This window comes from Brassica napus, chromosome C9, assembly GCF_020379485.1.
Source record: "Brassica napus cultivar Da-Ae chromosome C9, Da-Ae, whole genome shotgun sequence".
NCBI lineage: Eukaryota > Viridiplantae > Streptophyta > Magnoliopsida > Brassicales > Brassicaceae > Brassica > Brassica napus.
In genome coordinates, this window is record NC_063452.1 from 59,641,711 (window position 1) to 59,662,573 (window position 20,863).

Consider the following 20,863-nt stretch of genomic DNA (forward strand, 5'->3'; position numbering starts at 1 on the left):
AACTAGAAAACAAGATCTTGTTTGTTTAGCGCGGAGACAGACATCACACGCCTTATTCATAAAAACAAAATCAACTGAACTAGAAACAACAGGATGTGAGCAAACAACTTTCGCAGCACGGTGTCCCATCCTCTTGTGCCACAGCATGAAAGATTCTTCATCTTTGGTAATAGCTGCAGCTGCGCTCTCCATACTGCGTAGGCGGAATGCTCCTTGATCCCTCTTAGCCGCTCCAATCGCCATCCTCGTAATGCGGTCCTGGACAATCAAGAATCGATCAGCCATTTGCACAACACAACCATTCTCATCCATAAGCTGACCCACATAATTCAAATCTGAAGGCATTCCTTCTACATAAAACACAGAGTTCAACACAAGACCCTGTCCAATTCTGACCTTGCCTTCCTTTAATGATACTGTCTCGTGACCATCAGCCAAGACAATAAGAACCGGTTCCATATCTTGTAACTCATTCAGAATCTCAAGTTTGCCAGTCAGATGATGACTTGCACCAGTATCCCAAATCCAAGAGGGTTTAGTAGTCATACCAGTTAACGTTTCAGCTGTGTTTGTTGGACCCTTTGCATTGTTAGCATTGAGGATGTTCATGATGCTTTTCCACTGGTTATCAGACAGGCCAGTGACACCGTCGCGATCTTTTTCTGTGACAACATAGTTCGCTTGCTGGGTGTGTTGTTGTCCATTGATTTGTGCGACATTTGCATAAGCCACCGCACTACGTCCTCTTCCAGCACCATTTGATGAGCCACCACGATTCTTGCTTGTAACTGTTCGAGCTCGTGGATGATCTCCCAACCATTCTGGATATCCAATGACAGCAAAACAACTCTTAGAAGAGTGTCCATTGCGATTACAGTGTTTGCAAAACACTGATTTGTTCAATTCATCATAGCGACCTCGTCCTTTGGCTTGAACGGCAAAGGCTGTTACAGGAGTCACCGCAGCTTCTTCTTCCAGCTTGTTGGCAGCTCTCATATCTTCTTCTTGTCTGACCACGTTATACACCTCCTCCATAGGTTGAAGTGGCGTACGAGAAACCAGAGACGATCTTACTGTCCGAAAATAAGTATCATCGAGGCCATAGAGGAATTGGTGAACTTTATCTTCCTCTCGATCCTTCTCTTGGAGGCTTTCAAGATCACAAGTGCAATTTCCACATTTGCACACGCCAAGGGGACGATAGCTAGCCATGCTATCCCAAATGCGATTAAGCTTGCCAAAGTATGCTTCAATCGCCATTCCCCTCTGTTTGCAACAAGCCAGCTCCGACTTTATCTGCTGGATTCTTGGTCCATTCAGAACGGAGAAACACCTTTTCAGGTGTTCCCACAAGTCTTGAGCAACATCTTTGTGTGATATGTTAGATCTCAAGTTCGGTTCAATAGTCATCTTGATCCAAGACACCAGGAGTGCCTGGATCGTCCACCAATCTTTCAGGTCTGTCGATCCTTCTTCTGGTCGCTTGATAGATCCATCAATAAAACCAAATTCTTTCGAGAGCAAAGCGCCGTTTGAAGACCGCAAGCCCATTCATCGTAGTTCGTTCCTTTCAACAATGGATGCGAAATCACAGCTCCAAGATTGTCCGCAGCGTGCAAGTCGTATGGTGAGATTGTCCTCCTCACTACCGTTGTTATCGGGTTCGTGGGAGGAGTTCCAGTCGGGGTCGTCGACATTGTTGATTCGGTTTAGGATTCTGTAGATTTTTTTAAAAAAGGTTCAAGCTCTGATACCATATAAAGGAACAGAGAAGAACGCAAATGCTGAGAATGTTTCTGTGTATTACGTTGAATCACATTACATGTATATATGCAACTAGAAAAAGATCTCATATCAACTAAGTGCCTATACAATCGTAACAAAACATCAGTTACGGAGAACTCAGTAAACTCAACAACCCAACCATAGCTCCTATAATCTCGGAGTATATTCCAACAGTTATTGAAATACAATTTTTTTTTTACCTTTTCTGGTTATGAAATAAAGGAGTGGAAAAAGGACATGCATCAAATTGTTCCATATAAATCCTGCGACTTTATATGAAGTTCCATGATTTTCGAAAGTATTGAGATGGATAGCAACAGAAACGAGAAAGAAACAGAAAATGAACATGACAGTATGAGCTTGATGAAGAATTATGTGTCTAAGAATCTCAGACGATGTTGTGTAAAGCGATTGGATTTTTTTCCGAAGAAACCTTATTCCCCTTCTCACTAGATTTTTGGAGATGTGCTGCAGTTGTTTTGGATTACGGTCACTAACTGATTTTTTTTTTTTTTTAACGCTGATTTATTACGATCACTAACTGATTTTTTATAAATGGTTTTAAGGCCACTAATTTCTTCTCCAATACAATAGCCCATCAATTATTCCTAGCCCATGTAATTTGTTACAATCCTGGTCCATTGTCCAACAGTTTGCGATGAAAATATTATGCAGAATCCAACTCTTTTTCAGTGTTACGTCTCTACATGCGTATGATTTTTTTCGAAACTCATATGCGTATGATTGCTGTTGCTGTAATGGAGTCTTTAAACTATGCACGAAAATATAAAGTACATTATATTATTTTCAAGATTCTCTTGATACGGATCTCTACTTAGTATATAATTATTTGATTTTAGCAATAGTAGATATTTTGGCTATAACCACGAAATAGCTACGAAATGAGAAACATGGTAATTCATGTCACGGATTTTCTACAAAATAAAACATGGTAAAAATAGTTACAATTGTTCTATTAATATTTTGTAGCAACATGGTTATGAATAAACGTGACAAAAATCGTGACTAATCCACGATTATTTACAATGTCATAATATATATTTTAATTTTCGGTGTGGCTAATCTTAACTACAGAAAATTTGCTATGTTTTTAATTATCTTCATTGTCAAATATTAGTATCCCTATACATTAACACTAAATCTGTACAATAGAATTAAGAAGATCCACAGCTTAACCACAAAATAGTGGTCTAATGGTAGGCGAGTTTCGTATTAGACTATGTGAGCCAAAAACTATTTCTGGTGCAGAAGGTTCTGGACACACCATTGGACCGAACCCACAAACACACAAACAGAGTGGCAAGCCCACAACACCTTCTGCACTAGCCGTTAACAAACAGTGTCGTCATCAACGTACGAAGAAGACAGCTCATGGTCGGGAGACTACAGCTCAAGACCTCTTTACCTTTAACAGATTCCATTTCTTAGATGCTGATGCTCTAGTATGCTAACGTAAGCTTTAGGGTTTCTCTTACTTGTATATATAAAGATATGAACACATTGTATAGCCGCTCAAGTGAAAAGAAATAAGAAAAGTATTATCTTCTTCCTCATTGATTCATAGAGATTCACATGCTATCAGAGCCATGACCGAATCCATGGATCCTTTGTCTGCTCCGTCACTGAGCATCTCACAGTGTGTCACCTTGAAACTCTCTTCCCCAAACTACCTTTTGTGGAAGACACAGTTTGAATCTTTCCTTTCAAGTCAGTCACTACGTGGTTACATAAATGGATCTTCTCCTCGTCCTAATCCAACAGTCACAATCCGAAACGGTGATGTGGCTACAGAAGAAGCCAACCCGGAGTTCGTCAAGTGGATGCGTAGAGACCAGCTAGTTATGGCTTGGTTGTTTGCTTCTATGACAAAAGAAGCTCTCAGATCTGTCTACGGTCTCAACTCAGCTCATGAGGTCTGGCTGAGTCTTGCGAAGAAGTATAACCGTGTCTCAGCAACGAGAAAGCTTGACCTTCAGCGTAAGCTGCAAGGTATGTCCAAGAACCAAAAACCGATGTCTGAGTATCTTAGTGGAGTCAAGAGTGTTTGCGACCAGTTAGATTCTATAGGGTTTCCAGTCTCAGATCAAGAGATGATCTATGGAGCCTTGAGTGGGTTGGGAAAGGAGTATGAGTCTATATGTACTGTCATTGAACATTCAATGGACTCAACTCCAGATATGAGATATGAAGATTCAGTGTTTAAGCTGGTTAACTTTGATGATAAGCTGCAAGTCCACAACCAGGCTCCTGAAACAACACCACATCTCGCGTTCCACTCTGACAGAGGTCACTACTACAGAGGACGTGGCTACTATAATAACAGAGGAAACAGGGGAAGAAGCTCTTACTCTACTAGAGGAAGAGGCTTTCACCAACAGTTCTCAGGATCTACCTCATCCTTCCGCCCCATGTGTCAAATATGTGGTCGCTATGGTCACACTGCTCCCCGCTGCTACAACAGATTTGATCAAGATTATCAGTCTCCAGCTACTCTTCATGATGCTCTCACTACGGTTAGGCTCTCTGATAATCCATCACAGTCAGGCCAAGAGTGGTACCCAGACTCAGCTGCGTCAGCACATATCACCAGTGATAGAGCACAACTTCAGTCTGCTGAGCCTTACCTTGGAAACGATCAAGTTATTGTTGGAAACAGAGACTATCTTCCAATAACTCATGTGGGATCAATTGCTTTGCAAACACCAAAAGGTACATTACCTTTACAAGATGTTTTAGTGTGTCCAGATATAACCAAGTCCTTACTATCTGTTTCTAAGCTAACATCTGATTATCCCTGCAAAATTACATTTGATGATTCCACTGTGTTGGTTAAGGACAAGGTGACAAAGCAAGTGATAACACAAGGTCACATAAATAATGATCTCTATGTGCTGAAAGATGTTCGGTTTCAGGCTTTCTATTCATCAAGACAGCAGGCCACCAGTGAGGAGATTTGGCATCAAAGGCTTGGTCATCCTCACAAGGACGTTCTTCAGCTTCTATCTCAGTCTAAAGCTATCATTTTAAATAAGTCAAGCTCAAAGTCTGTTTGTGATGCTTGTCAGTTTGGGAAGAGTTGTAAGCTTCCGTTTTTATCTTCTGAGTTTGTGTCTACTCAGCCTTTGGAAAGAATACATTGTGATTTGCGGGGTCCTAGTCCAGTTGTGTCTACTCAAGGTTTCAAATATTATGTTATCCTTATTGACAATTATACCAGATTCACATGGTTTTATCCTTTGAAGTTGAAGTTTGAGTTTTATTCTGTGTTCATTCGGTTTCAACAACTTGTGGAAAATCAGTTTCAACAAAAGATTATGCAGTTTCAGTGCGATGGAGGAGGTGAATTCATTGGCTCAGAGTTTCTTCATCATCTTGCTCGAAGTGGTATCTAACAACTGATATCTTGTCCTCACACCCCAACAAAATGGGTTAGCTGAGCGTAAACACAGACATCTCACCGAGTTGGGCATCACTATGTTATACAATGGACGTGTACCACAACAGCTATGGGTGGGAGCTTTCTTCACTGCAGTGTTCTTAATCAACCTACTTCCATCTTCAGTTCTCTCTGACAAGAAGAGCCCTTATGAGATGCTGCATCAAACTCCACCTTTGTACACTGCTCTACGGGTCTTCGGTTGCAAGTGCTATCCGTCACTACGTCCATATATAACAAACAAGCTCGACCCCAAGTCCTTAGCCTGCGTTTTCCTTGGCTATAATGAGAAATATAAGGGTTACCGATGCTACTACCCACCAACAAGAAAAGTTTTCATCAGTAGGCATGTCCTATTTGATGAAAATTCATTTCCTTATGCTGATCAATATCAAAGGTTCCATAAAGATTCGAGTTCTTCCCTTCTGAATGCCTGGAGAGAAGCATACTTACAACCTAAGAGTCAAGCTGCTCCACCAAATCTAGACATCCCTGAAGAACTCCCATCTCGCCGTGATATTCAAGAAACTGAGCCAGTGTTAGTACAAGATGAGTCTGCTTCTGAAGATGAAGAGCAGAATCAACAAGCTGTAGTTGATGAGGCTGAGGTAGAAGAGCCGGTTCAGTTAGAAGAGGAAGCTCCTCCAGTACATTCTATGACTACAAGAGCTCGAGCAGGAATAGTAAAACCAAATCCAAGATATGCTCTGTTCACTATAAAATATGAGTTTGCTGAGCCTAAATCGGTTAAAGCTGCCCTGAAACATAAAGGTTGGACAGCTTCAATGGGAGTAGAGATTCACAACATGAAGGAAACAGAAACCTTTGAGCTAGTCCCACCTGCGGATGATCAAAACCCATTGGGCAGCAGATGGGTGTATAAGACAAAGAGAAATGCAGATGGAAGTGTTCTCACACTAAGGAGTAGACTGGTGGCTAAAGGAAACGAACAAGAAGAAGGCATAGACTATATTGAAACCTTTAGTCATGTGGTTCGAACTGCTACTATAAGAGTTGTTCTTCATGTTGCAGTAACAAAGAAATGGGCTCTAAAACAACTTGATGTTCAAAACGCCTTCTTGCATGGTGATTTGAAAGGGACAGTGTATCTGCAACAACCTCCAGGCTTCGTTGATTCTGAGAAGCCAGACTATGTGTGAAAGTTAAAGAAGGCTATCTACGGCTTAAAGCAAGCGCCTAGAGCCTGGTTTGATAAGTTCAGCTCATTTCTTCTTGAATTTGGTTTTAAATGTAGCTTCCCTGACCCTTCCTTGTTCATTTACCATCAAGGCTCAGACGTGATCTACCTCCTCCTGTATGTAGACGACATGATTCTCACAGGCAACAACAATCAGCTCCTTGACAGTCTGCTTTCTCAGTTGAACAGCGTCTTCAGAATGAAAGATATGGGTCCAGTGCATTACTTTCTTGGTATCCAAGTCCATCATCACCAAGACGGTCTCTTCATGAACCAAGAAAAATATGCTACTAATCTTCTTGTTACTGCATGCATGTCAGATTGTGCTCCTATGCCTACTCCACTCCCACTGAAACTAGACAAAGTTCCTGGTCAAGACATTCAGTTCTCTGATCCGTCACATTTCAGGAGCTTAGCAGGCAAGTTACAGTACCTAACGCTCACCAGACCTGATCTTCAGTTCTCGGTGAACTACATATGTCAACGGATGCATGCTCCAAGTCAATCTGACTATACTCTTCTCAAGAGGATTTTGCGTTATGTTAAAGGAACCCTACAACTTGGTATCACAATTCGAGCAAACACGGATTCCACACTTCTATGTTACAGTGACAGCGATTGGGCCGGCTGCAGAGAGACAAGACGTTCCACTGGCGGCTTCTGTACTATGCTCGGGTCCAATGTCATCTCATGGCCGGCTAAACGTCATGAGACTATCTCCAAATCGTCAACCGAAGCTGAGTATAGGACAATGTCCATTGCAGCTTCCGAGATAGTCTGGCTTCAGAATCTTCTTGCGGTAATGGGACTGAAGCAGCAGCGAACTCCCTTACTTCTCTGTGACAATCTCTCAGCGGTTTGCTTAACGGCTAATCCCATGTTCCATAAACGGACAAAACATTTTGACTTAGACTATCATTATGTTCGAGAACGTGTTGCTCTCAAAGCTCTCGAGGTCAAGCACATTCCAGCATCCCTCCAGCTCGCTGATGTGTTCACCAAGTCTCTAGGCCAAGACGCGTTCTTCAAGCTACCCAGCAAACTTGGCGTCTCCCTTCCTCCGTTCCAAATTTGAGGGGGAATATTAGACTATGTGAGCCAAAAACTCTTTCTGGTGCAGAAGGTTCTGGACACACCATTGGGCCGAACCCACAAACACACAAACAGAGTGGCAAGCCCACAACACCTTCTGCACTAGCCGTTAACAAACAGTGTCGTCATCAACATACGAAGAAAACAGCTCATGGTCGGGAGACTACAGCTCAAGACCTCTTTACCTTTAACAGATTCCATTTCTTAGATGCTGATGCTCTAGTATGCTAACGTGAGCTTTAGGGTTTCTCTTACTTGTGTATATAAAGATATGAACACATTGTATAGCCGCTCAAGTGAAAAGAAATAAGAAAAGTATTATCTTCTTCCTCATTGATTCATAGAGATTCACATTTCGGAGTGCTAAGGAATCCGGGTTCGAAGACACCTCACTACACTTCACCTTGTGGTCCACGCAGATATAAGCCTAAGTTACAGTACATTTAAATATCTGGAATGAGAATCAATCCGTAATTCGTGGGCCGCACTTCCTTTTTGGAGATTAGTTTGGGCTTCTCCATGAACCTGAAATATCTCCAATTTTTTTTTAAAAAAAATTCACAGCTTGTTGCATTAACTGTCGTTTCTTCCACTCAACCCTGATGCATTTTTGGATGAGTGTAACAATCTTTGCGGCTGCATCCATATGATGGTAATGGCTTCCAATTCTGGGGTCAATTATTTCCGTAAACAAGAATAGTCTAGTTCTGAAGAGGTTCAGATTTACTAGTATCACACATATACATCGGTCTCCATTCCCAAAATATCTACATATAGTATTTACACAATTGTCTTCAGATTACGCGAATGAAAGATTAGTCAGAATTATAAATACAGAAGTTAAGATTAGGTTGTACCTGCACAGCTTAGATATTCAGGAGACAAGTATATAGTTCCAGCAAGTGTTCAACCAATTGGTAAAATCTGAAAAGTGTATTTTTTCGCTAAAACAAAAAAAAACGTATTTATCCGCCAAAACCGAAAAACCGTGTTTCCCGCCAAAACCAGAAAAACCGTGTTATCCTACCAAAACTGTGAAATCATGTTTTCGAAACGAAAATAGCATTTTCCACCAAAACTGAATACTGTGTTTTCTAACTAAAACCGTAAACTCGTGTTTTTCGTCAAAACCGGAAAACACACCAAAACCCGAAACCCACTTTTTTCGTAAAAACCGGAAAATCGTGTTTTCTTGTCAAAAAAAAATATGTATATTTTTCCGCCAAAACTGGAAAATCGTGTTCACCCACTAAAACCAGAAAATCGTGTTTTCTACCAAAACCGAAAATTGTGTTTTCCACCAAAATCGAAAAATTGCATTTTTCCGCTAAAACTGTAAAATTGTGTTTTCCGCCAAAACCATAAATTGTGTTTTCCACTGAAATCAGAAAATTTTGGGACCGTTAAAACTGGAAACTTACGTTTTCTCACCAAAATCAAAAAATCGTGTTTTCCCGCAAAAATAAAAAATTCACATTTTTCTGTCAAAATCGGAGAATCACATTTTCTACAAAATTGTATGGTTTCCATCAAAATAGCAAAGTTAAGTTTTCCGTTAAAATCGGTAAAATATCGTTCCCGCAAAAAATGGAAAATTAATTTTAGATATATTTATTTTAATATTTTAATAAATTTATTATTTAGAATAAAAATGATGGCTTTTTAGTCTTTTAACTAATAGTATTCAAATGCTATATAAAATCAAAAACCAAACAATTTATCAGCTAGATATTGCATTTAAATGCAAATACTAAATATAAAAATGGAAATCTGTATGCAATATTTAAATGTTGTATTCAGACGCTACATTAGAGTGATGCATCAAACACAAAAATGAAATTTAGGCCTAAGGATTTCGGGTATCAGTTCGATTCAGGTATTTCGGATTTCGAGTAGGGGGTTAGAGGATCCATTTACTACCAGGCTTATTTTCGGTTTGGTTCGGATAATTCCGAATTTGGTTCGGTTCGGTTCGGCTCGGATAGTAAAACTAAGAACCATAAAATATCAGGAAAAAATTGGTTCTCATTTAGTTCTGGTTCGGATTCGGTAGTTCGGATAATATATCGGTTATTTAGGATAAAATATCAAATAATAGGATGATTTAGATTAAAAATTGGATATTTTGGATTATTTTAGATATTTCGAATAAAATTATCTGGATACTTTCGGATAATTCAGATATTTTCTAATAATTTAGTTATATTCAAATATTTTTTGGACACTAGATTTTTAAATTAAAAATATATATTTAGTTAGGTTATATGTATATATTATTTTATATATTTAGGTATCCGTTCGGTTTTCGGTTCGCTTTCGGTTCAGATCAGTTATTTTAGATATAAAAATATAAGAACTGTTTGGGTATTTGAAGGTTTTGTTTTCGGGTATTTTGTTTCGGTTTTGTTCTTTAGTTCTAGTTTTTTTGCCTAAAAAATGGTCTAGATTAGACGCATAAAGAGAAAAAAGAAAAACAAAGGCGCGGGACCAAAAAGTCTCCATCTGCTACCTAACGTGCCGCACCGCCAAATATAACAGTCACCAATGTCCGATACTTCCTTAACGCGTTCACACTGCTTTCTTAGCTTCTCGGTACAATCATTTAAGATCTTAATATTATAAATAAATCATTATTGTTGAACAAAAATATAAATTAAACATTATCCGGTTCGTATATAGGATACGTGTGTGAACATCCACTCCACAAGTATATAACAACGTTTATAAAATGTTGTTGACAAAAGTTAAACAAAATAATAATAAAAGTGGTGGAGAGAAGACTCGTCTTTTCCCAAACCGAATGTTACATATCTGAACGAGAGAAGACTCGTTCTTTTATCGTTCCTCACCTCAGCAATCAGCATAGACTATCAAAATGGGATAGTTGGGAACACAATACGATGATATCACAAACTATCTGAATCTAGAAATAACGTAAACAATATTGTTATGAAGAGATTAGAAAATTGCAACTACCATTTACGAAAATAGTTCGTTCACATTGGCAAGTAGCAGAACATATGAATTGATAATGGCATCAACTTCTCTATAGCATTGTTTAGTAGCACGGCATAGTGATTCATGCAGCGAAGGGGGAGAACATAGATATATAGATGTATTTATTTATTCACTAGACTATATTTTGATAACCAGTCTTCACAAACTACAACTATTATTTTGGCAACTAATTACTTTAGTTTCAAATTTCCAACGGGCTTGTTTGTATATTCCTAATTTTATTAACTACATACAACCGAGCCTAGTATGAGTTTTTAATTTATCATTTACATTTTTAAAATTACGAGTCTACACAAGTAATTGCTTCAGTTTTTTTAAATTTTTTTTTTTTAAAACAGGTTTCACATAGTTTGCTTCAGAATTTGAATCACCAAAAAAACAATGCTTCTGCCTTTTTCTGTATAAACTAATATCTAAAACAACTAAAGAACGTAACAAAAGAAGAATAAAAATGAGTAATACCAATAAATAATATTGGAAAAGAAAAAGAGGTGGCGTACTAAAAGTCAAACTTGCGTGTTCACACACACATCCCACAAGTTTCAAAGTCTTGTCTTGAGATGATCTATTTATCAACCAAAGGAAAGATATCTTCTCTTCCAATCCAGAGTGAAGACACTTTTGTCCGAAACAAAACTCACTAAACGAACACGACGTCGATGAAAGCCGCCTCCTCCGTCGTTTTCCGGAAAGGAATCGAAGAAAACAGAGACGACGAGGAAGAAGAAAAAGAAGAAGTCTGTAATGTCTTCGACGCCGAGGTAGGTAGCCAGACTCAAACGACGTCGTCCCACGAAACCAAAAACAACCTCAAGGGTTTCTTCACTTCCTTGCTCCTGATGGAGGAGCACGAGAAGCAGAACCAGGAAGCTCAAAACGCCGCTTCCCGCCGCGAAATGTCCGAGCTCCAGTCCAATTACCGGAAACGAGCCAGAACCATGTCCGATCACTACTCCGATCTCACCGATCACTACGCCGACGCCGTCGATATCAATCGGAAGAAGTCACGCGCCTCACGCGCCGTCGTCGCTTCCGTCTCCGCCGCCGTCACGGAGACAGAGGCCGAGGGGAGCGAGATAACCGGATCCGGTTCGGTTCCCGGTGCGGGTCAGCAGAGGCGGTTATGGGTGAAAGATCGAAGCCGAGCGTGGTGGGAAGAGTGTAACCGCTCGGATTATCCGGAAGCCGATTTCAAAAAAGCGTTTCGAATGTCCAAATCGACGTTCGAGTTAATCTGCGAGGAGCTGAACGCGGCGGTCGCGAAAGAAGACACCGCGTTGAGAAACGCGATTCCCGTGCGGCAGCGAGTCGCGGTTTGCGTTTGGAGGTTAGCCACGGGGGAGCCGCTCCGTCTCGTCTCCAAGAAGTTCGGTTTAGGAATCTCCACGTGCCACAAGCTCGTCCTCGAGGTATGTAAAGCGATTAAAGAAGTTCTAATGCCTAAGTACCTTCAATGGCCTGATGATGAGTCTCTAAGAAACATTAGAGAAACATACGAATCGATTTCGGGTATACCGAACGTTGTTGGGTCTATGTATACCACTCACATTCCGATCATAGCTCCTAAGATCAGTGTAGCTTCTTATTTCAACAAGAGACATACCGAGAGGAACCAAAAGACTTCGTACTCGATCACAATCCAAGCCGTTGTGAACCCAAACGGCGTGTTTACTGACTTGTGTATAGGATGGCCCGGGTCAATGCCTGATGATAAGGTGTTGGAGAAGTCGTTGTTGTATCAAAGAGCTAACAACGGAGGTCTTTTGAAAGGTTTGTGGGTCGCTGGTGGGGCCGGTCACCCGTTGTTAGACTGGGTCTTGGTTCCTTACACGCAGCAGAATTTGACTTGGACGCAGCACGCGTTTAACGAGAAGATGAGCGAGGTGCAGAGAGTATCTAAGGAAGCGTTTGGGAGGTTGAAAGGACGGTGGGCGTGTCTGCAGAAGCGGACTGAAGTGAAGCTGCAAGATTTGCCTACGGTCTTGGGCGCGTGCTGTGTGTTACACAACATATGTGAGATCAGAGGGGAGAGGATGGAGCCGGAGCTGATGGTTGAAGTGGTTGATGATGTGGTTTTGCCTGAAAACGCGTTGAGATCGGTTAATGCGATGAAGGCGAGAGATACTATCTCACATAATCTATTGCATCATGGACTCGCGGGTACTTCTTTCCTATAACTTATGATTATGGAAAATGTACTTATAGTTTCTCCTCCAATAAGCTAAACAGAACTCACTCTGATTCTTTGGTTTATGCATATTGTATTGTACCTTTTAGGTCACAACTGTAACAATAGAGGGAACTTATATGATATATTATATATACATACTATGAGCAAGAATGTATAATAGCTCAATGAGAATTCATTATCTGGTATTTTGTAATGTGAGATAGAGCACTAGCTTGGTTGGGTTTTTACCCTTTTGTGCTATGGTAGTGCTTCAGAAACATGTGTATGCTACTTCGTTGCAAAACGATAACCATTTCATATTGTTGCTAGTTTTGAGGCATCACTCATTTGTCTAGTGGTTCATACTCAGCTAGCGGCTCTCCAATCATGTCGGGATCCACCGATCAGATGCAGACCGACCGGCGAGATAAGATATGTTTTTCCTATATTAATGCCTTAATTAAGATCTTGGAGTTTGTTTTAACTTATAACTAAAACAATAAATGTTTCTTGTTATAATTTCAAAAATTGTTTGTTGTATTTTTAATAGTATAAAAAAGAACTGAAAACCCGTACTAAAGAGAGAAATTTTTTGCATTCTATAATTTTGAAAAAAAAACCCACAAAAAGTTAGGGAGAAAAAGAGAACCACCACCTTAAAAAGGAAACTTTAAAAACAATGGTTGATAATAAATATTGGCTCCCGGTATTTTCTCTGATATTGTTGTAAGGAAGAAGTTTGTTAATCAATCTTCCAGCAAACAGCCATTGAAACAGAGAAGACGAGAGGAGAGAAAGTTAGACCAGGGGAGAAAGAAAGTTAGCTACCATCTTCTTTCTCGTCTTCTCTTCTTGTCTGTTCCCAGACACTACGTCTGGTGACATATTAATATATTATAATATATTATTTATTACCTTATTTAATAGTTTTGTTGGGACTATCGGAATTATTTTCTCTTGATTGATAATAATGGCTCGTTACTCATCGGAAGATGGGCACGCGCCAGCTAATTCGACGGTGGTCGCCATTGACAAAGACAAGAACAGTCACTACGCCGTTCGCTGGGCCGCCGATCATCTCTTCAATATGATCAACAACCCTAACATGATTCTTGTCCATGTTCGTCTTAAAAGTTCAAACCGTAGGTATCTTCTCCTCAGTTTTTTTATATTTATTAATCCCCAAATATTGTTTAATAATAAAAATAATTATTTCCTCTAAGTTGTATAACTCATCAAGAAACGTTTGTTGCAGATGGAGACGATGAATTGAATCAGCTTTTTGTTCCGTACAGAGGTTATTGCGCGCGAAAAGGGGTAAATAAATGTCCCTTTCTCTCTATCTCATTCCCATGCATTCAAACCGTATACGTACGTTCGTAGTTGATATTGTCTTTCTTTGCGTTGCGCATGCATGTGTTTATTAGATTTCAATGATGGAGGTTATTCTAGAAGATACCGACGTTGCGAGAGCAATACTCGATTACGTTAACAACAACCTTGTGAACAACATCGTGGTGGGATCAGCATCATCCTCAAAGAACCCATTCGCTAGATCTCTCAAGTTCACTAAATCCCATGACGTTGCTGCTTCCATTCTGAAATCAACGCCTGAGTTTTGTTCCATCTACGTCATCTCCAAAGGCAAAGTTCAGTCTTCACGAGCAGCTCAAAGACCTATCACCAATACGCTTGTCCCACCTCGTGAACCATCATCCGCATTTCATCTCCAAAATCTACCTGACCCTGACCAAGATCCCTTGCCTAGGTATTATAACAAAACCAACATTATTTCTGTTTTGGTCAATCGAAAAGGCTTTAAAATTTTGTTTTTTGATACATTATAGGGGCCAGCGTAATTCAAGAAACACAACTCCAGAGAGGTATCATAATGATAATGGATTCAATGCCATGAGGGAAAGGCGCAGAAGCGCTGCAAATGGATCATTGGACTTTAATTATGATTTTAAGCAGGCAAATGGGCAAAGGAACCCTGTGGGACGTAACTCGTTTTCTGATGAATCGGATGGTGGATCTCTCATGATGGGTTCGGTTGATCTAAGTGCTCAGAATTATGATTTCATTGGTGCATCTGGCTCTTCTGATGAATCAGCTTCACAATCAACTGTATGTTAACACTAAAGCAATACTTTGTTTAAGATGTAACATTAGTATGCACTAAATGGTTGGATGGTTATATGCAGAGAGATATTGAAGCTGAGATGAAAAGGTTAAAGCTTGAACTCAGGCAAACCATGGACATGTACAGCTCAGCTTGCAAGGAAGCACTTAATGCCAAAAAGACGGTAAGAAATATTACTGTGAAGCAAAGCTAGTTGATGTCTTGATAAGAATGTTTTTTTGCTCCATCTTATACGATCATGACCGAATTTGAAAATTTGGGGACCATAAACATTTCTTAAGAACTTTTATAATTTTTTTTTCCATAATTTGTGGATTTATGTATATATAAAAAATCTGCATAAATTTTGGGACCAAGGTCAATGTTTCATTGGGCTTAGTCTAAATCCGACCCTGTTAATACTTTATGTTTCTCTAGGCAAATGAGCTCAACATGTGGAAAAAGGAAGAAGCTAGAAGATTTGAGGAAGCTAGGAGTGCTGAAGAGGCAGCCCTAGCTGTTGCAGAGATGGAGAAGGCCAAGTGCAAAGCTGCAATGGAAGCAGCTGAGAAAGCACAGAGAATGGCAGAGCTAGAAGGACAAAGAAGGAAGCAAGCAGAGATGAAAGCAAGAAGAGAATCTCAGGAGAAAGACCGTGCGCTTACTGCTTTGGGACAGAACGATGTCCGGTACAGAAAATACTCTATAGAAGAGATCGAAGAAGCTACCGACAGATTCGCAAGCAACATGAAAGTAGGAGAAGGAGGATACGGACCGGTTTATAAAGGCACACTTGATCACACTCCTGTCGCTATCAAAGTCTTGAGACCTGATGCTGCTCAAGGAAAGAAACAGTTTCAGCAAGAAGTCGAGGTTCTGAGTTGCATTAGACATCCTCACATGGTTCTTCTCCTCGGTGCGTGTCCTGAGTATGGATGCTTGGTGTATGAGTTCATGGAGAATGGGAGCTTAGAGGACAGACTCTTCCGTAGAGGAAACTCGCCGCCTCTTTCTTGGAGGAAAAGGTTTCAAATAGCGGCGGAGATCGCTACTGCACTCTCCTTCCTTCACCAAACAAAGCCAGAGCCTCTCGTTCACCGTGACCTAAAACCTGCTAATATACTCTTAGATAGAAACTACGTAAGCAAGATCAGTGACGTTGGACTAGCTCGGTTAGTCCCTGCTTCGGTGGCTAATAACGTCACACAATACCACATGACATCTGCAGCAGGAACGTTCTGTTACATAGACCCTGAGTACCAGCAAACGGGGAAGTTAACCACGAAGTCAGATATATATTCGTTAGGGATAATGCTGCTTCAGATCATTACTGCTAAGAATCCTATGGGTCTGGCTCATCATGTGTCGATGGCTATTGAGAAAGGAACTTTCAAGGATATGCTTGACCCGGTTGTGACTGATTGGCCGGTTGAAGAAGCTATAAATTTTGCTAAGCTGTGTCTGAAATGTTCAGAGCTAAGGAAGAGAGATAGACCAGATCTTGGAAAAGATATAGTTCCAGAGCTTGTCAGGTTAAGAAACTTGGGCTTGGACAATGAGTCAGGTATGTTATGATACATATTAATACTAAACACAATCTTTATATTTGCTAAAACCTTATTGCTTAAGCTTTGAATATGCCGTATTATTCATTAGGAAGCCAGAATTAGCAGCTGGGTCTGAAGATCATATACATTTCTTAATTATTTGAAGACTTCTATGAGAGAGAGATTGCTTGCTTCTCAAGAAAAAAGTGGTAAGTGAAGTGCCATCCAGAGATGGTTTAAACTAAGATATAAATTTGTCAATATTATATATGTATCTGTAACATAATACTTCCACCTTTCTGGCTCTCGGATTAAAAGTATATATTGAACAAAAATGCAATGGTTCATATGTTAATGTTCCACTTCTCGTAGCCTAACCAAGATGAATCTATTGATTTATTCAAACGTTATCTCTCTGTTCCTCCTATGTTACGTATCCAGTTTGGGATGGTATTCCAAGACGCCGTTACATTATTTATACATATTGTTACGACACCGTTACGACACATTCACATTAAATAGTATAGTTTTCTAACTCCAATATTAAACTCTTTTATCACTCTTTTGCTGTTGACATCAAGCTGTTTTGTATCAAATAAGAAACCTATAAGTATGATATTATCCAACTTTAATGACTCCACAACCCATCACTGCAAGAAAAGGACAAATGACGAGAGTTTTGTTTTTCGTTTTTCTAATTATCTTTTCATCATGTAAGTTATACTCATTTACTTAGGATAAATAAGTATATATACGCTTTAGTAATAAACATGATGTGTTGTTCACTATATCTTTTGATGATTTTTTTATAGATGCATCAAATATTATGGGAAAATCTAATTCAAAAGAGAAACCACCTTCTTCCAATTCTGCACAAAGTCCTCAAATTGATTTTGAGAGAGAAGATCAGTTTACATATGACGATCGTTTGAACACCCCTGAAAGTCATAGGGGAGAAATAGTTAGTTTTTGTCATGAATGTATACATGAATGTAAGCTGGTGGACAAACGTGTCTTCGCTTGTAGTAATTTTATTTGCCTTTGTTCACCCGAGAAACTTGACGACTAAATATTGTAATGACTTTCAAACGATTCAATTAAATAGATGATGATGTTTTTATATCATACTCCTTCTTCACCTCCCTGTTTTGGACCATGTACATCTATCAATATCTGGTTTTAAACTTTTAATTAAACTCTGGTTAATCAATGTGAAAGCAAGTTGTATATGATATGTTTATGTGTCACAATTTTGATGTAATTAGGGGTGACAAACACTAAAATACCATTAATGAAAATCATATGAATATTTTTAATTTTAGTGGTAATTTGTGTAAATTACACATGAAATAAATGACTGGACAGGACATTAGCCAAATAGATACACGATCTTGTATATTTTTGAACGAATAGGGGATGACAACTGACGAACCCTAATTGATAAAAATATCCCTTACTTACAAGCGATAAACTATCTTAAATCCCCATTCATATAACTAGCTAACTAATCCATATTGTCTATGAAAAATGAAAAACAAACTCGCAGCACGACATTCCCGATCGTCACACAAGGTTCTCACAGTTTTCACAGTCCTCTCTTTCTTTTTTTATCAGGTGATAGTGTGTATCAGATTTGATTGGCCGCATAAATCGAACAGAGGCATTTGTTCAAGTCCAGCTGTATTATATTAAAAATGGAAATTCTCATATATTATAATCATGAAACAAAAATATTTGATCTATATAAATGTAATATATATAGTTAAATAATTAAATCCAGATCTAGTTGCAAACCTCTCATATCATTACCTTTTTGTTAATCAAAAAATTTCCATCTTTTGCACAGTCTTTTGGTCAGGAACCAGTTATTGATAATCCAGTTCCCCAACAAAGTTCCAGGTTTGCTGCTTAGGAGCAGGATTAAACCTTCCACAAGAGCTACCTACGCTTAGATACCTCAAATTACTTTTATCCATTTGATGTTAGTATAACTAAGCATAGAACCTTAAAATAATCAAACCAAATATAGATCTTTTACCAAACAAAATTAACCATTTTCAAAAGAAAAGAGAGAGAAGGGGTGACAGAGAGAGAGTAAGCACACATAGCTTCAAGCATGAAACCCTAATTTTGAAAAAAACATGCAAGAAAGCCACCATGTGTGCTCACTCTCTTCTGTCACCTCCTCTTACCTTCGATGGAAGAGAGAGCATGTGACCAGACTCAAAAACCTTGGCTTGTCGAGAACAATCAATTCAACTGACAAATCTACCTTCATATGCACACACATATGTCTAATATATACATATATATGTATAACTAATATAACTTTAAAGATCATATAGTTATATATCATTGTTCTATCAGGGATTTAAGACTATACCTTACATCTCTCTATCTTTGGATGTGGGAAGAAACTGAGACCTGTCGGGCCTTTTTATAGCCAAATGGTTAGAAAGAGAATGCTATAAAAACAAAGAGAGAAAAAGAAAAAAACTCAAATCTTCTCTCATGAATTATTGATAAAGATTGTTCGGTTTTCCAACCACGTGAATGGCTATCTACTAAGATGCCGACTTACTACTTGATGTTTTCGATGTCACCTTCTCTTTTGCTAATCAAATTAAAAGGCAAACCCTTTATAAAATTTATCATTATTTTACATTGATATCTCATTGGTTTATATTTTATATATTGTCAATACATATAACATCGTCATTTATGTACATATGATTTTGAATACAGAATAATATATATTTTTAGTGACGAGTTAGAGCATTTTCAATATATTACTTTTAAAATAAATAATTACACAATGTAATTCAGTTTCATTCTTATTTTGAAAATAAAAATGTAGTAATAAATAAGAACAAGATATTTATTCTATTTCAAAGTAATTTACTTTATCTGTTATAAAACAAAAAAAGTAGAGTTAGAGGAATTTTTTTCCAAACCTTATTTTAAAATAAGAAATGAAATAAGAGTGCAGATATTTCCCTAAATTTTCCAAAATGTTTAGTGTGAACAACATATCACTTAATAGTGCTTATTTACAACTAATGTGGTCCAAACACTTTGGAATAAAATATAGCTGAAGTTTGTCAAACAAAAAAACATTGGATGAAGTTTAATTCTCTTATTATGAATAGATTAGTTTGAGAATTTTTGCTAGCGAAAAGCATATTATGACTTTTGTTTTTTTAATGATTTAATAGAATATAAAACTGGACCGACCAATTACAAATCAACAGAGACTCATCATGAAAAAGTACACCCACAGCCAAATATTCAATACGGCTCTAAAGCATCTTAAAGCATGCATGCTTTTTTCAAAACATTTTAATATGTATGACATGCTCTATTTCAATGAAACTTCCTCCATCAATACGTATTTAATTCCATCACAAATTATATTGATAAGTTTCAAGAATCTTCCATCGAAACATATATTTGTATGTCATTGTTATACAACATGTAATACCACATGTATTATATTAGTTTTTACATGACTTCTATGGTAAAGAACGAGAGTAAAGTCAACACAAAATGTAAATAATGAGCATGTTAAAAATTAGTTTTGGGTTAGAATTTTGTAATCCTTTTATCTTTTTTTCTTATTTTATAACCATTTTATTTTTTTGATAAACATTTTCTATTTTTCTTAATGTTCTAGTTGTTCAACTAATTTTCCCACAAATTGCTATCTCCTACTTTAACTTTTTCTATATCCAAAACCACGGCGAGATGAGATCTGCTGAGAATGTGAACATGTAATGAACTAATGATGACACCTGACCTGCTGCGTGAAGCATTGGTGCGTACAAGTACAACCAGGTTCAGAGTATGAGATAGTTGGTCTTTTTCCTGTCAGGATGAAGGACGATATATACTACTACAAAAAAAACAATCAATCTTAGCTAATAATTCCGAATATGGGAATGCGCATATGATTCCTCCTTCCTTAACAAGTTTCCTTTTTGGGAAAACCACACACAATAGAACCATAAGTTATAAATTAGTATTTGATTTTTCAGGTTTTGTTACACATTTTAATAATTTTATTTATATAGCATTATACTTGCACTACAAGAAAACAGCGGTATTCTGACGGACATTCCGACGGAAAATGAAATCCTCGGAATATCCCGAGGAATTTCCGAGAAAATTCCGAGGAAACACAAAATTTGATTTCCTCGGAATTTCCTCGGAATATACCGACGGAATTCCGAGGAAATATCAATCCGTCAGAATATTCCGAGGAAAAATGTGTTCCTCGGAAAAAACCGATGAATTCCAAGGAAATATTATAGCCGTTGGAGAGCCGTTGGAGGATTTTACAAAATTCCGAGGAAATTCCGACGAACTAGCCGTTGGCGTCGGAATTCCGTCGGAATTTTCTCGGTCTGTCGGCAGGATTTAAACTATAAATACAAGCAGTCATCTTCCTCTTCATTCACTCCATATCTTCATCCTC

The 20,863-nt window shown here is 38.4% G+C and overlaps 2 protein-coding genes and 1 long non-coding RNA gene across 4 annotated transcripts; 2 read left to right on the forward strand and 1 right to left on the reverse strand.

The window, feature by feature from the left end:
* The first annotated feature begins 10,804 nt into the window (after positions 1–10,804).
* LOC106424613 (protein ALP1-like) lies at positions 10,805–12,926 on the forward strand. The gene has a single exon (XM_048769261.1). It carries the CDS (start codon positions 11,210–11,212, stop codon positions 12,725–12,727), a length of 1,518 nt encoding a protein of 505 aa, XP_048625218.1. The 5' UTR covers positions 10,805–11,209; the 3' UTR covers positions 12,728–12,926.
* A 371-nt stretch (positions 12,927–13,297) lies between these two features.
* On the forward strand, positions 13,298–16,799 carry LOC106424612 (U-box domain-containing protein 51). Of its 2 annotated transcripts, none has more exons than XM_013865371.3 (7): positions 13,298–13,866; positions 13,976–14,037; positions 14,148–14,488; positions 14,568–14,847; positions 14,925–15,026; positions 15,281–16,406; positions 16,499–16,799. In XM_013865371.3, exons 1-7 carry the CDS (start codon positions 13,839–13,841, stop codon positions 16,510–16,512), a joined length of 1,953 nt encoding a protein of 650 aa, XP_013720825.1. In that variant the 5' UTR covers positions 13,298–13,838; the 3' UTR covers positions 16,513–16,799. The 2 variants fall into 2 exon arrangements, with proteins under 2 accessions (XP_013720825.1, XP_013720824.1); XM_013865370.3 differs by having other exon boundaries at positions 13,298–13,862.
* Positions 16,800–17,677: 878 nt separating this feature from the next.
* LOC125593134 lies at positions 17,678–20,125 on the reverse strand. The gene is made up of 2 exons (XR_007329078.1): positions 18,199–20,125; positions 17,678–18,067 (listed from the first exon to the last, which is right to left on the reverse strand). It is a non-coding gene; the product is annotated as an uncharacterized LOC125593134 (long non-coding RNA).
* Between the last annotated feature and the right edge of the window lie 738 nt (positions 20,126–20,863).